The 17055-nt window shown below is 30.6% G+C and overlaps 1 protein-coding gene across 1 annotated transcript in view; it reads right to left on the bottom strand.

The window, feature by feature from the left end:
* Positions 1-284: 284 nt before the first annotated feature.
* The window catches only part of LOC129959020 (protein phosphatase ppm-1.G-like), a 42564-nt gene continuing 25793 nt past the window's right edge, over positions 285-17055 (bottom strand). The window contains exons 7-12 of the mRNA XM_056071791.1: positions 15020-15075; positions 13594-13669; positions 10617-10851; positions 2603-2729; positions 1545-1632; positions 285-1307 (exon numbers count right to left, since the gene is read on the bottom strand). Of these exons, the coding sequence (XP_055927766.1) occupies positions 903-1307; positions 1545-1632; positions 2603-2729; positions 10617-10851; positions 13594-13669; positions 15020-15075 (987 nt within the window). The 3' untranslated portion in view covers positions 285-902. The remainder of the gene's footprint in view (positions 1308-1544; positions 1633-2602; positions 2730-10616; positions 10852-13593; positions 13670-15019; positions 15076-17055) is intronic.

Raw genomic sequence — 17055 nt, 5'->3', positions numbered from 1 at the left:
ATTCACATTACTTTATAATTTTCAAAGCGTTTGCACACTAACTGCAGTATTCTTATGATTAGATCCTATTTATAAAAACCAGTTGACTTCCAAATATTAAAAAATTATAACACAAAAAAAACTTGGTACTCCTTTCATTTGTTAACAGAAACCATGTCCTAAGGGTGGTAGAAATTTTTGTATTTAGAAATTTACAACAAATCATGACCTTAATGAAATGAAATTCTGAATATATAAAACTTAGTATGTAATGAGAAAGAAGGGGGGAAAAAATACGAAAGCAATTTACATTAATAAAATTTTATTAATTATCCATTCTTTAAATGACAAGTCATTAAATTGTGCATAAAAAATACAATACTCGCATAAATCTCATGGAGATGAAAGTTTTCTGATGAAACAAATGGTTGCAAATGTTCTCACATATTTCTGCTCTTATGGAATCTCTAAAAACCATTTTCATTTTTTCTTCTTTACAATTCAAGCTTCTTGAGAAGCTTCAATGCAAATGATGAGAATAAATCAATATGATAACATTTCAATACTTAAACATCATTATATCTTGCAATCACTGTCTGCCAAATTTACAATGTTGTTTGCCTGGAATTATAGAAATACTCCTTTAAGTTGAATATCCTTTAAATTATGAGCAATTTGTTCCCCATAATTATAAGTAGAATATGTGACCACAAGATGATCAAATTTTAAAAGTTTTTTCATACTTCGATCCTTTTCAAGAGAGATCAATATATCTTCCAAAAAATAAGGAACAATAGTCTCAAGACTCTCAAGTTTCTTTTTGTCTGAAAGAACATACTGAACACTGCATATCCTTTTGTGAAAAATCTGTTGCAATTTTCTTTATTTTGCTTTCCTGGGCCACGAACTCCTCATTAACTCCATCAAAAAGAATCAATCAATAATTTTGCAATGAAATTTGTACTTTTCCTTTGTTGTATAGAGAAATCAATCCATCCAGAATTCTCTAAATGCTGCATATAATGATTGGAATACTGAGCTGTCAAATGTGACCCCTGATTACTTTGGTGAATACTTTTTTCATCAACAGGAGAAATTTTTTCTGAGATGTTTGTAGTCATTTGATCAGCAGTACCACAAGTTGGGGTATTTACATTTTCCCCTTCTTGTTTCAAGGAACCATCCGAGGACTTAACTTCATTTGACACAGAAGCTTTGTAGATAAAAGAAGAGTTACCTTTCTTGTTAAATTTTACAATGATACAACACATATTATCACAACCACTGCCATCGTTATCCGTGTCTGGTGCAAGAATTAATCTAAACATCTGCAAAGAAAATATAAAAATATTTTCATTTTATTTCAGTACTTTAGTTATGGCATTGAATTTCAGCAGTATCTTTAAAAACAATATTTAATTAGCAGCAAAATTACAGATCAATTATGCCAAATGCTTAATCACGAATATCATGTATACAGTATAATAATCTATCCATTAATGGTTATGATATTTCTATACGTTTCTTTTTGATTATGTTACAACATATAAAATATCGAAACTTACTTCTTCACAAATTTCCTCTAAATCACAACGTCCATCTTGAAGTCTTACGTTTATGTAATCCACTACATCTTGACTGGACATAGAATTCCTAAGCAAAAACAATTATTTTGAAACATGCTATATGGAATGAGAACACAGATTATAATAACAGGATGCAGAATTTATAAGAAATTAAGTATCTTTATAAGAAATAATGTAGCTACTTTTACAGAAAATATATGATAAGAAGCAGGATCAAATTTATTAAGAACAAAATATAATAATTAAATCTTAAATGTAAATTACAATTAGAAACATGACTAAGATTTAAGAATGTGAAACCCATAAATAAATATATGCTATAATAATAATAAAAAAATGTTGAGATTTCAAATAATATTTTTAACCGAAAATTTGTAAATTTCATCACATTTTTAATTCGAATTTTTAGAATCACATTTAATTCGTAAATTTTTCAATTCGATCTTTCTCTGCATTCCGTTTCGTTTGGTCTCAGAAAGAGAAACATTAAATGATGTTTACAGCGACCTTTATCACCAAAATTCAACAACTATTTTATTCATTATTGCACAAAAGGATATTTCTAGTAAAACTTAATTTTCACGCCAAATGATTAAAAGAGAACAAAATTGCAATATAAATTAAAAAGAGAGAAGTTTGCAATGTAATTTACATTGCAAATTAATTTTAAAAAATAAAACAATTAGTAAGAATGCACATAAATTCACCAATATAATGATTGCATTTTGTTATTTTTTATATTAAATCCTTTGCTATTTTTAAATGCAAATATATCTTTATGACAGAAATCTTTTATTACAAAGAAAATGAACTAAGTTCTTGTTTTAAACAGATGTATGTTTCAGATAGAAACAACTAAATAGTCTGGACAACATTTAAAAATTAAAAAACCTGCTACTTTAAATGCAACTTATGCAAATGTTAAGTCACATTTAGAAAAAGTCGAAAGTCAGAGTAATATATTACGGACTCTTGCTTAAAAAAGATGCTACATTACATAATGTAGATCAGTCTAAATTGGCAGAGGAAACACTCACCATATTCCATCTGATGCAATTATAAGAAAATCATCCTCGCTTTCAATATCAATAGATTTGATAAATGGCTCTGCAGTGATACACTGCTGAGATGGTTCCAAAGAATTACCTTTAAATTTAAAATCGCCTAAAAAAATTAAAACTAAGCATAAGTTTAAGGCATAGCTGCAGTTTTAAAATTAAACATCACAAAATATTTGCTTAAAATTTCTAACTACAAGAATGATGTTAAAAAGTGAACTTTAAAACACAAAGAATATAATTATCACATATGTTAAATGTAACATCAATGCAAACAAATAAAAATAATAAATAACAAGTAAAAATATTTCTAAATATAACTTTTTTCATGCCTTACCATGTATATTTCCTTTGCAATATTATAAAAAAATCAAAATGCACATGAAAAAAAAAATCTTCTTTCACTTGATTATTATCAGCTAAATCATCACTATGGTTACAAAATTTAGAAAATAAAATACATTTACTGGAAAATCTCATAAGTTTCCCAACATTGATGTTTCTTAAGTTTTTGTGAGAAAGCTAGAACAAAGGAACAACGACTGTACATTTCCCATATTTTCTATAAATTTTGAGAGTTCCTACATTTAATTAGTAGTTAATTGATGCTTTTAAAAGCTAAACCTTCTTTTTCTATGACAAGGCAGTAAATATTTTATTCCAAGTGGGGATATACCAAAACACTGCTATGTGAAATACATAAAGAGCAAACACACATGCACAAAACTTTTTTTAAAAAGTATCAATGATTTCAACATATATTAAAAAATATTTTTAGATATGAAAGAGACTTAGAAAAAAAAAGCTGAACTTCATAGAATAATACATTGTGACAAATATAGAAACAAAATGATGAATTAAATAATAGGATGAATACAATTAAACAAAAGGTGCTTGAGATATTAAAAATATTGTAGAATTGTAATATATAATGAAAATTAATCTCAAGAATGATAAAATTTGTTTCCAAAAGTGCTGAAAAACAAAGAAATGTGGCAAGCTCACATCTTAGAATTTTTTGTCCTTCTTGCAGATGAATAGTAAAAACTGAAATCTAAATTTTTAATCAATTTCAGTACATATAGTACTCAAATGGTCTAAATTTTAATGACCTCAAGGTCATTAAAAAGGACATCATTAAAAACTAATGAAATATTCATCTCTCCCATATTTCCATCTACACATAATCTTTTTTTTAAGTGCAATATCCAGCTTGCAACATAAAACTAAAATCTGAAATTATTAATTTAAACATTTAATATTAATCTTATTTAGCTCAACGTGTTCTTTATTTAGAATAAAGCAAGCAGATCTAAAGAAAATGTTTTCAGAAAAAAATCTTTTTTAGATCTAACATAAAAACTAAAAAAAAATTTAAAAGATGTGAAATGGTCAAATGGTGCTTGTGAAACAATCCAACAGGCTCAATCCCAAAGGATGACGTTTATTCAATAAAAGAACAAGACAGATAATAAAACAGATTACTAAAATAAGCCAATTCAAAAATGCATAGCAAAATTGCACTTTAATCTCCACTTAAAGACATTCGAGGGAGAGGGAAAAAAAATCACCTGCCCTATAAATTCTCACTTTTTAATTTTCTATCAATTTCAAGGAAGCTATCATTTTCGCTGTTTTGTTCCCTGGTATTTCAGGTTTTATAAAAAATTTCCCTAACTTTATTCGGATGTATCTAAAATCTTTAGAAGAATCTTACTTCATTTTAAGACTCTTATTTATTGCACGGTATACTCTTAATAGTATGTAAAAAATGGTTTTATCTTTCTAATTAAAATCAAGTTGGAATAAATAAAATTTAGCTCTAAACAATAAGAATAAAATATTTTCATGTCTTAAGTTACAGATAAGCTTCATTTTTGTAAACATTTTCTCATGTCTTGCAAACATACTAATCAAGACATACAATATTAAAAAGATATATTTTTATGGAAAATTTCCAAAAATCCGCAAAACCAATGAGTCCGATGTAGTGGTAAACGGTGATGTCAGTAGTGTATGGTGAAACAATCCAACAGGCTCAATCCCAAAGGATGACGTTTATTCAATAAAAGAACAAGAACACAGCCGAAGAATATATCAGAACAGCACTTACAGTAAACAATAGCATATAATCAGCAAATCGATATAAAACGACAGTAATAGTATAAAGCGGTGAGAGAATGAAGTGAAGTGATTGCACGAAGAGATTTCATGCAATTATTCACGCCACTCAATTGTCTATTTTCCACTGTCTATTCGCCTGAGCTGTACTGGACTGCTCACTCACTACCATTGCAATGCTCGACTCAAAACTCACTGGCAGCTCAGCACACGATTTAACGCTGCCTCAATACCCGATTACAAGACTTGGCACCCAATTCAATATTCGACTCAATTAATCGCTTGAGTTCAACGCAGCTGACTCGGCTCGGTCTCCTGCTTGTTTTTAGTTTCCGTCGCTGGACAAAGAATGTTCAAGAAAGCTCGATATAATTCTTGTCATAATGGTCCTATCGCCAAAATTCTAGCTGATTCTGGGATTTTCTATTTTGTTGCCTAGACCTGGGGTTACTGATCTGGTATCCGTTCAATATCCGTAAGTCATCTGCAAAACTGTCTTACGACGGAACCAACTGCGAGGGGATGCAGCATTACAAATTCGTAGCATTGCTTCCCTCTTCAGACTCACACTCCAGCAGTCTCCCTAGATAAAATCAGGATCATTAGCCCGCTACGGGATTCAACCGGTAGACGTGAATAACTTCTAAATTGGCTTTGGGTGATTTCCGAATTCTTTAGATGTTTCAGTTTATTGGCGATAGTGAAATAACCCTGTTGCAGCTTCGGGCTTAGATTTCTCCTTTGCTTTGGGTTGTACATCCGGATTTGATCACGCTCTTTACAATGTAATTAGAGCCAAATATCAAAACACGACTGTCAGAAATGAATTCTTGCCAAGGTGATCAATCGGCCGCCTTCACTTCATCCAGAGAACTATAATAATTTCAGGATCCATTAACTCTGCTTTCTGGATTTCAATTGAAAACTAGGGATATACTATTGATGAAAATATTTTCGCCCATTCCCGGCACCCGAGAATTATTCGCGACTTTCAATTCAGAGCCCTTTCGGTAGCGCATTTGTCCTTGCGTGAAAGGTTACTTTGCGAAAATATACGTTGTCCAGAAACAAAGGAGACTGCTCTTATCCTCCACTTCATACTTTCTTCCACAACAAAGCCGACTTCTTGAAGGAAAGTCGAAAACACAGGGATCGGATATTCCAGCCTCATAGACTCTCCTAGTAGCAGTCTGCAAGGAAACGTCAGAAGGCTTCTAAGTAGGCTGTCTTCAATTTCTGGACCAAACCTGCTCTCAGTAGAGAAGCATTAGTATCAGTGTCTACCAGCTTAACACGGGATGAAAAAATAAATTTTTTTTTCAAATATAGTTCATTTTTTCCACCGCTAAATATGGAAATTTTCAATCTCTCAACAGGAGCTTCATTTGGAGAGAACATTCATCGCTCTCCAAGTTGGCTTTCTTGCACTCACTTGGCACTCTCCCTGTACATGCTCCTCTTTTTGATTTGTACTATGGATCACTAAGACTCTTTTCAGTGACATAGATATTCCTTCTCAATTCACTCTTCACTTCTTTGACTTGACCTTCGCCATTTACTTCCTCAGTATTTCCTTTCGCATCTTGGAAGCCGACTTTCACACTTTGTGGGTCTTCTTCACTTCTTCTAATACATCTATCAATATAATCCTTAATTCCGCTTACCTGATTTTCGATGAAAACTTCAATTCCTTCATTTTTAGCTCGAATTAGTTCATCACCTTTCTTTATGTCAAGCAGCAAAATAATCATATCGACGTTCGCAGCCAACATCGCTTGAGACTTCGTCAGCGTTTCTACCCCACTCATGACATCAAATGTAACAGAAAATTTTTAGAAACCCTCAAAACATACGAGCCCGATGTAGTGGGCGTACGATGAGACAATCCAGCAGGTTTAGTAACTTAGTAACAAAGAACGACGTTTATTCAACAAAAGCATACAAATAACAAAACATAGCCGAAGTGTACACACGAACAGCACTTACAGTAAACAATCGTAACAATATGCTTGTGCAAACAAACTTTTAGCACACAGAGGAAATATAGAAATATGACTCTTATCCCCAATTTTTTTCTCTTTATTACGCGCGCGCGCGCACACACACACACACAAAATGCATTCTAAATTTTTGTGACAATTGGTTTCATATACATCAAAACATATAATAAAAAAGTTACAACAAATTAATTTAATATGCTTAGTATAATTTTTAAATTCAAAAGCATTTTGTTTAACATACGGATTTTAAAGATTGAAAGAATATATTCACAATAACGCCCATCTGACACTTTAAAGAATTAGTAAAAATTCATAAATGTTTCCCAATACTCAAAGGAAAAAGCATACATGAAATAAATAAAGTTTAAAAAATGATTAATGAAAATATTGGCAATAGCGTTTATTACTTTATAATTCCCCAAAAGATCTTAGAGAAAGGAAAATATAAATTAATTTCGATATATTGGGTTGGCAACTAAGTAATTGCGGATTTTTTTTTAGAAAATCAAAGACAATTTTTTCATGGAACTAAATAATTTTATTCTGTAATGTATTGCCCAATTTGATCAATGACGTTTTTGCCATCTTTCAGGCAGCATCATAATCCCACGTTCATAAAACTTCTGGTTTTTATTAGCAAAAAACTGAATTCGGTACGATTTGACATTATCATCATTATTGAAATTTTTACCATTCAAGGAGTTTTGTAAAGATCGAAACAAAAAGTAATCAAATGGTGCACGGTCAGGTCTATATGGTGGATGTGGCAAAACATCCCAACCAAGCTCCAATAATTTTTGCCGAGTGACCAAAGAAGTGTGTGGCCTTGCGTTGTCATGATGGAATACAACACCTTTTCGATTTGTCAATTCGGGCCGCTTTTCTTCAACTGCATTGTTTAATTTCGTTAGTTGTTCAATGTAGACATCAGTATTGATCGTTCGGTTGGGTGGTAAGAGTTCAAAGTAGACAATTCCTTTGTAATCCCACCTAACTGATAACAAAATCTTCTTTTGATGAATATCAACTTTTGATGTTGTTTGAGTTGGTTCACGATCTGGCCTGCTCCACGATCTTTTCCGCTTGATATTGTTGTAAACACCCATTTTTCATTGCCAGTTATCAGTCGTTTTAAAAATGGATCATTTTCATTACGTTTCTTTAGCAAATCGCAGCTGTTAATGCGTTGTGTTAAATGCGTTTCTTTCAGTTCGTGAGGAACCCATGTATCGAGTTTTTGAACATAGTCAAGTTGTTTTAAGTGATTTTCAACGCATGTATGTGATACATGAAGCTTCTCTGCAATCTCACGTGTTGTACTGTGACGATCCAAATCGATTATTGCTTTGATTAGGTCGTCATCAACTTCAACTGGACGACCAGAGCGTTTTTCATCTTTGAGTGAAAAATCACCAGAAGGAAATTTGGCAAACCAATTTTGACACTGCCGTTCTTTTAAGGCTTCGTCACCATAAACAGCACATAACTTTTTATGAGCTTGCGATGCGTTTTTCCCTTTGCGGAAATAAAAAAGCAAAATATGACGAAAATGTTCCTTTTGATTTTCCATTTTTCAACGAACGCCAAACGAAAACTACGCAACCGATCAAAAAACTTTTTTTACTGATTGACAGCTGAATTGCCAACTATCAAATAACAAAATGTGTTTTACATTTGTACTACGTCCTCAAACCTAAAAATTCAACTGAAGCCATCTATGAGTGAAATCCGCAATTACTTAGTTGCCAACAAAATAATATTCCTTTTACATTAGTTCTGGATTATACTACTGGGTCAATATTTTACATCAAAATAACTTTGAATATTAATAACACAAGATTTGTACTTTCGTAACACATTGTATGATCGACTTGACGTTGAAAAAAGAAAATCGATACTTTCCCCTTCTTTTGAATAAAAACGACAATGAATTAGCAATTAAGACTGAAAATCATAATAGTGATGGGAGTTGGGCCTTAGTTATTGTGTCTCTTTCACAGAATGCAAAAGCAGAACTTTTTTTGCTAATTACGCCGATAACATAAAGTCCTGGAAAGACGGGTAAAAAATCGGAAAAAATGTATATGTATGTGTGTATATATATATGAGTAATGGCATCTTTAAATCTAAATTAAATCCTAATTTTTATCTTATTTTAGCCCATATTAACTTCATTCTAAAATATTCTCTTATTTCCTGATCCAACTCCACCGTTTTTATTTAATTAATGCAACAGAAGCTCTGTAAAATTGCTGAAATCGATGTTCCCACACTCCCAGTGAAGCGATCAAAATTAGTCGATCTAAACAAAAAGTCTTTTAAAAGATCCCTATAATTTCCTTATCTAAACCGATACGTGTAAAGAAATCCTTAACAGAATCTCGCAGTATATAATCATGGGGATAAATATTTTGTTCGCTCTTTTCTCTTTCCGCTCATGTGTTGTGATGTAGATAGATGTACCTTGTCGCTTCTTGCTTGTAACATAGATTATGCCTCCCGGGGCGGAATAAAATTATGTGTTTATGTATGTATATATATTATATATATATAAAACCATTTTTTGAAGCATAGTCGTGACCGAAACGGAAAAGTTACTTTGAATTTTTAACTTCGTTTTATTTCCATCCCGGGAGGCATGACTTTTGGCACAAGCAGAAGCGACGAGCACAACACAGAACGAAACGAGGAAAAGCTAAAAGTGATGGAGAGAATCCTTCCCAGTGCTTATATACAATGAGACTTTGATATAGATTTCTCACACGTGTCGATTTTGATATGGGAAACACATGGATCTTTTAAAAAGAATGTGTTTGACTGGACAGTTTTTATCCCTTCAATTGGAGTGTGGGAACTTGACAGCTTTCAGCCGATTCAACAATTTTAGAATTCGTGTTGAATTAATTAAGTAGAAAAAGTGGAATGGGATCAGGAAATAAGAGAATATTTTAGAATGAAGTTGATATGTGCTGAATTGAATTTAAATTAATGGAAATTAATTAAAGTTAGATTTTAATATATATATATAAGATGTGGTGATTAATAAAGCGTTTCCGTTGCAGTTCGGAATGTCACTATAACCAACTTTACTGTTCCTAAATTGCTTTGATTAGCAGCACGAATGTTAAACGGAACCTCTATCGCAATAACAAAAAGCGATGAATTAACAAAATATAATACTCTCAAATTATTATGGTAATACCATAAATTATGCAAAACATGATGAAGGAGTAAATAATATTTAGATAAGCATACATATAAAGAAAATAAAAGGGAAATAATGAACAGGTTAGATAATATAAAAAAAAGCGCAATTTGAAGCAGAAACCATTGCAAAGTGGATGCATGACATCTGTACTTGTCAAATATGGCGCATACAGCCCAACATAACTGGAATTTTATTATCTCAGAAATTTAAATGTAAACATCCCTCAAGCCAGCGCATGAGCAAAATACCTCCCTTTCTGACTGATTTTCATGAATGCCAACGATGTTTCATCCGACTTCTGAAAGTTGGGAGAGGGATACAGAATTGCCGAGTCTGACAACTATCAAAATAAAAACTAAAAAAACTCCAGTTTTAGAACAAATTTCCTTGACTTTTACTGACCTTCCGAAATTCTGATTATTCAAGATCGAACTGCTCACCATCAGATAAAATTTTGTAATTATTTTTTTTATGAAAGTGTTTTTGTTTCGTCTCAATTATTATGTAACTGTATCAAGCTAACCGATTCTAGATACTCCATCGAAGTATCTCATTGATTTGAGCTATAATAGATATGAATATGACAGACAAGAAATGACTCATTTAAAAATGTTAAATGAGATAAAATAAATAAGATCACTCAGTTCTCAAGTTCAACACTCACCAAAAGCACGGGAAAGATTCAAACAACCATTAACACGCCCATCCTCAGAAATTGATCCTCCAGCACCAATAATACGAGCTCGCTCTTCCGGATCATCTGGTTTATGATCCAAAGATAAATCTACAGCACGACCTTTACGAGACAAAACACATCTGGAGTCTCCAGCATTGGCAACATATATTCTATTTTGCCGTATGACAGCAACTGTGGCCGTTGATCCACTTAGGAAGCCAGGCTAAAACAAATAAAATTAAAAAATGAAGCCTGCTCTAATTAAATTTGGAAAATTTAATAGTTTTGTTAAAATTTTGAAAAAATATATTTTGCAAAATACAGTATACAAATTAAAGATTCTAGTTGATAAGAAACATTCAAACATTCCCCTTTTATATATTTTTAATTTCATACTCTATCAAAGGACGTTTTCAATGCTCTCAACATAAAATAAATAAAAATAATAATTCCTTCAATATATATTAAACTATTTATAAGAAATATTCATCATGTTATTTTAAACCAAAGGAAAATTATGACACTCAAGATTGTATATGAAATGATCTTCAATTTTTAATCATTTTTATCTACTTTTAAAATATTTAAATATTCTCAATGTAACAAGGAACACATATCCTATTATTAAGAATTAGAAGGATGGAGCCTTTTTTCAATAAGTGTGAAAAATGTTAAAGGGAATCTCAAATAATTCTTGCAACATTTTAAAGAAACAGAAGGAAAGAGCTTCCTTCCCTTTTCCAGTAATGAGAAGATATTGTCTGTGCCGGCATCCAGACCTAGAAGTAGCGCATCTTCCTTGTGATCTGGGCGTCCCGGGTTCGAGCGTGATTGTTCTTTATCCTATGTTCTATCTGTGTGTGAAAGAGCCCCTCTATAAAAGGGGTTGTGAAAGCGAGTGTGTGAGTGTCATCTTCATATGAGCTAAAGCCAGACTTCTGTCCTCGGGTACTCAGGGGTCCTTAACTCAGATGCTACTGAATCCCTCTTTCCTCGATCTTTTGGTTTGAACTGGAGTTCAATCCAAGGGGGATAAGCAACAATAACAACATATGTTGTCTGTAGTTTGTCTCAATTGTACACAATGATTTATAATACTATCCTTGATTTCCCTTACTAATAATCAGAACAAAAATCACATATGGAGTGACTGAATTAGAAAGGGAAGAAAAACAATTAAGTGCTGATATAGGGCAAGGCAGATTAATTCAGGCAGATGGAAGGAGTAACAAATTAGATTAATTTTTATTTTTATTATTATTTTTTTTTTTAATTTCTGAAGCATAATTGAAATTTCTCTTTAAATGCAATGAAATTTTGAATCACATAATTTCATGTGGGGAAGATAGAATGAACCTCATAGAAGTTACAAAACTTTACTTTAAAAATAGATTATCACAGAATATAGAATATTGGTCTTCAGTACAAAATTCTGTTAATAAAGTTACTTTCAAAATATGTAAAAGTAATTTTTGGACAATTTGACAAAGATAAATGATTCAATCAGTAGCTTTTACTATAGTGTAAAATTAAGTAGTCTTTGAGCACAAAATGAAGTAAATAAATACGAGCAAAGATTTTTTTATTATCATTAAAAAACTATCTATGTTTTAATAGAATACAGCTGAAAATGAGAAGCAGGGGAACAGTTACCCCCCCAACCCCGTTTAAAAATATTTAATTTAATGGTGACATCAAAGTATATTTAAAATTATTCTATCTTTTTAAATGTTTTCTATGATAGAATACTAAGTATTGTAGAAATAATCAGGAAATTATTACTACATTACAGAAAACTCGCACCAAATACAACACTGAAAGAAAAAACGAATTCACATATTTCTCCCATGACCTACATTATAGATTTTATCCAATAGTTTAAAATAATGTAAATATTATCAATAATTAAAAAAACAACTTCCACATAGAATTAACTGTTTAAATACCATAGGCGTATATACAGACTTTGTAGTTTATATGCAATCTACAATGAGCATATATATCTTGGCAATATACCTTGCTCTGTAATTTGTTGATAGCCGCAAAAATATTTCCAGTGCTTCGGAATTCAAACAATTAATCTTGAACATGAGTTCGTCTAGGATATATTCATGTTTCAAAATAACGGAAAGTAATATTAGAGTTAGGGTTTCAATAAATATGGATCTTGTAGGGTCAGATAACAGTGGAAGCGAATCATCTAAGATTTTGTAGATAAACAACAGCAATACCTACATAAGATACAATTATATCTGATAAACGAAATTATATTAACTCACTAAAGAAATATAAATTGTATCTAATACTTTTGTTATTTTATGTTAGAATTACATATTAACAAAATGAAAAGTCTGTAAGCACAGTGCTAAGTCTACTTCTTTGACAGCATGTCTAGTTAACTCAACTTTTATATAACATTAGCAGAAATTAATACTTCAAATACTTTTTAACAAATCAGATTACCAATAATTCAATTAGGAAAACACAAATATCCTCTACAAAATTTAAAATCAAATTTCTGGAAACAACCTTTATAATTAGAAGATCATTGCTAAAATATTTTTCGAACACATACACTTCATACCCATTTCAGATTTATTCAGAATTTTATTAAAATATGAATAAACTAAATACAATTTCACAGGAAAAACATTAATATTATAATAGTTTACTTAGCAACTGATATTTCTATATCCATTAAAAAATATTTTAAAATTGATAAACGATTGAAAATAAACATAGAAACTTAAAATTATCATTAATTTGTTCAAAAAAATGGAAGAAACTGAAAGTTTGCCATTCATAATTCTACATAGTATGGACGACAATATTCTTTGTTTTGTAAGCATGCTATATTTTTTAAAAAAAGTTAAGACATAGTTACTAAATGTTATTTGATTATTTTTACAAAGAATGAAATTAAATATTAGCATACCATTAAAAATGTGACAATAAAGAAATATACCTCTTGATTGAAAAACTCTTCAGGAGAAATGTTGGTTTCTTCTTCTTCGCTTTCAGCACTTTCTTCACTTGCACTACTAAATTTGTAAAAATCAAATAAACGTGTTATATGATTATTTATTATTGGGAATAAATAGCTTTGAATCAAAATCCATCACACCGAAGCAAGAAGCAACAATTCAACATTAAATAGCTGGTGTTTTTTTTCAATCTTACAGAGATGATTTTAATTCAAAAATAATAAATTATTTTGCTTTATATTATAAATTATAGAAGGAACTGATAAAGGATTTTTCATTATTGTCAAGAAATACAGTATTCAAGTAAACACTCTCTACATAGACAAATTACTTAATAATTAAAATCAAAACATTGGGGCTTTGAAAATGAGTAATTTGACAGAATAGCACAACAATCAAATTATGTGTGAAATACCGCTTTTGTGAATACTCCTTAAATACACAACAAGGGGGAGGGGTAACCATTATTATGTTTGTAAAATATATTAATTAGTAAATGGAAAGGATGTTGCAGGTTTGAAAAAAATTTCAAAACAATGATTTCACTGACAAATAAAATATACATGGTGTTCGAAAAGTATGGTTATGTTCAAAAACTAAACAAAAATATTCACTTACGGTTTTATATGTTCCATAAAGACAATATCAAAGTTCTTAAGCAATGTTTTATTTCACGATATTAATGTGCACACCATTAGTCGCGCACCACACAACGAATCTATAGGTCAACGAATGTCCCCGGAAAAAGTCCAAAGGTAAGCAGACCTATGTGGCACGGTATTGGACCTTCTCTTCCAATCCATCGCCCTAGTAATTTTCCATCTAAAATCTTCCGTTCTTCCTAATTCCACTGTGGTCCTGTTGGAAAATGATATTAGATTGCAAATAATTCGATCGTGCAGTAAACAACACCACATGTTTACTTTGGGGCTGTCTCTTACTCTCTCCAGTACAGCAGAAGGATTTTCTAATTCCCATATTCGAGTATTGTGTCAGTTATTAATACACGATATTTGAAACGTTGCCTGTTCTAAAAATATTACATATTGTACAAAATTTTCAAACAAAACGAGGATGTAACGCCACCTAGACTACATTTCTTTAAAAAGAAATTTTAATCTTTTCTTTATGTGGCATAAAAAAAATCGTAAGTGAAAATCTTTGGTATAGTTTTAATTCATTTTTGAAAGAGTAACCATACTTTTCGGATACCATGCACTTTTTTACAAACTTTTGCACATATTACAAAACAATGCCATGTAAATGAATATTTATTTGGGACCAATACACATTGCATATAAATGATTACAATGATCAGTAGACAAAACGTAAACTGTCTACTTTCATTTCAAGTTATTAATTCAATTGAAAAGTAAGCAGTTTATATAATGCTATTTTCTAACTTACGAGATTTCCTCAGCCTCAACGTAATCTTCATCGCCAGGATCTGAAGGTTCAATATCCTAAAAAAGCACAAATTATTGATTTATATAAAAAAATAAAACAAATTAATACATTAAACAATGCAGGAATTAGTAATGTATCAAACAGTTATTTCGGCGAATATCTAATTTTTATTCTCTTTGATTGTAAATAAAATATTTCTCGAATTTCAAATGCAAAATTAAGATAAATTCCTTTGATGTTTTATTATTTGTATATTTCAATAAAACTTTGATATATTATTCATAATAATTTAAATATCTTAATGCATTAAAGAGACAACATGGCTTTCACAAATCCAAACAAAATCTAAGGGCATAATTTTATTCATAAACTTTAGCTTATGTATTTAAGCAATTCTTTTTAATTTTTATATGGATATATTTTTTTTAAATCAGTATTTTACCTCTTTTAAAACGCATTAGTCTTGAATTCTATTTATAACCCATTTTGACTTTTCTCTGTCCTTTAAACATTTTAGTATGCCCTAGATAAAAGTCATCTACCCCCTTGATTCATGAGATACTTCCAAAAATATATCTTTATAAGTGACTTTGATAAAATAAACTTTACTGTGAGATGTTTATGGCTTCCAAACTAATCTGTAGAAATGAAAAGCCTTACTGCGAAATTATTTTCATTCTGTTAAGAAATAGATAATCTTTGCAACTGCACGTGGAAAAGTAACTTCAGATGTTACATGTTTTCGACATGTAATAAAAAAAGAAGTCAATTATATGAGTTTTTACATAATTTGAATTCTGAGTTTCAAGTAAATGATAAAACAAAAGCTAAGTCTAAACTGTGTAAGTGTATAATGTGAAGAGATGGGTACGGGGAAAAGAATTAAAACTGCATTGATGAATCATATAAAAAATATCCAAAGCATTACAATTAAATAAATGAAGAAAACACCTTAGATCCTAAGAATGCTTCATTGAGGACAAGTTACGAACTATGGCTTACAGCTTTTAGGAAGGGTAGGGGAAGGAAATTTTAAAAGGAATTCGAGGAAAGAGGAGAAATGAAACTTTGAAGTATAATTACAAAACAATGAGGCGGCATAAAATTACAGAAGGTGATTACTATTGATAATCAATATATATATATATATATATATATATATGTTTGTAGAAGATGTAGTCTTTGTCATATAAAAGAATGAAAAGGAATTAGGATATAAAATTCAATGCATATATTATCTGCAAGGTACTGCTTTGTCAATCATGCACGAAAATTGCAAGACTATTTTATCTTTATTAGCAACGCCACAGTCGATTTTCCTCTCTTCAGAATTTCAAGTTTCGTGGATAATCACAGCTTTATAAGCATAACAAGACAATAGATAAGCATTGATTTGATTCAATATGATGCTGTGAATGAAAAATATTTATCTAGCTCTCATACAACAGAAAGTATTGTGATAACCTGAAGAAATTTCACACTGAATAGAATTTGAATAAAATCATCTTGTTCTGAGAAATGGTAAAACCAGACTGGTGTTCTCTAAATTTTCTTCGTTTAATAGTTGCAAATATATTTTTTTCAAAAAGAACTATACATTCAACAGTTCGAATAATTATTTGCCATTTCATTTATTTATTAATAGTTTGTCCTAGATTTCAAGATATCCAAATTAAAAACTTGACATTCAAGAGAAAAAAAAGATCCAAGATGCACCTTAAGCGTGGGGAATATAAGGATGAAAATGATTTAACGAAAATAAATGGACGCTCATGGAAATGCTTTTTGATTTTTTAAAGCTTTTGAAGAAATAATAAAAAAAGTTAGCTCCACGAATTCCTCCGATTATAATGATGGATAAAACTTCTACCTCTACAGTGAGGAGATAACTTCTTTGGGAGTGGTAACAGTAATAGATGCTCTTATAAAAAATTCAGAAAAAAATTTACATCACATGAAAATCAAGAGAATTATGTGATTACAACAGCCTTAGATACACGATTCAAATTAGTTTAAAAACCACAGTTAAATTTAAT

Source organism: Argiope bruennichi, chromosome X1 (assembly GCF_947563725.1).
Source record: "Argiope bruennichi chromosome X1, qqArgBrue1.1, whole genome shotgun sequence".
NCBI classification, from domain to species: Eukaryota; Metazoa; Arthropoda; class Arachnida; order Araneae; family Araneidae; genus Argiope; species Argiope bruennichi.
This window is presented reverse-complemented; position numbering and strand designations above follow the sequence as displayed.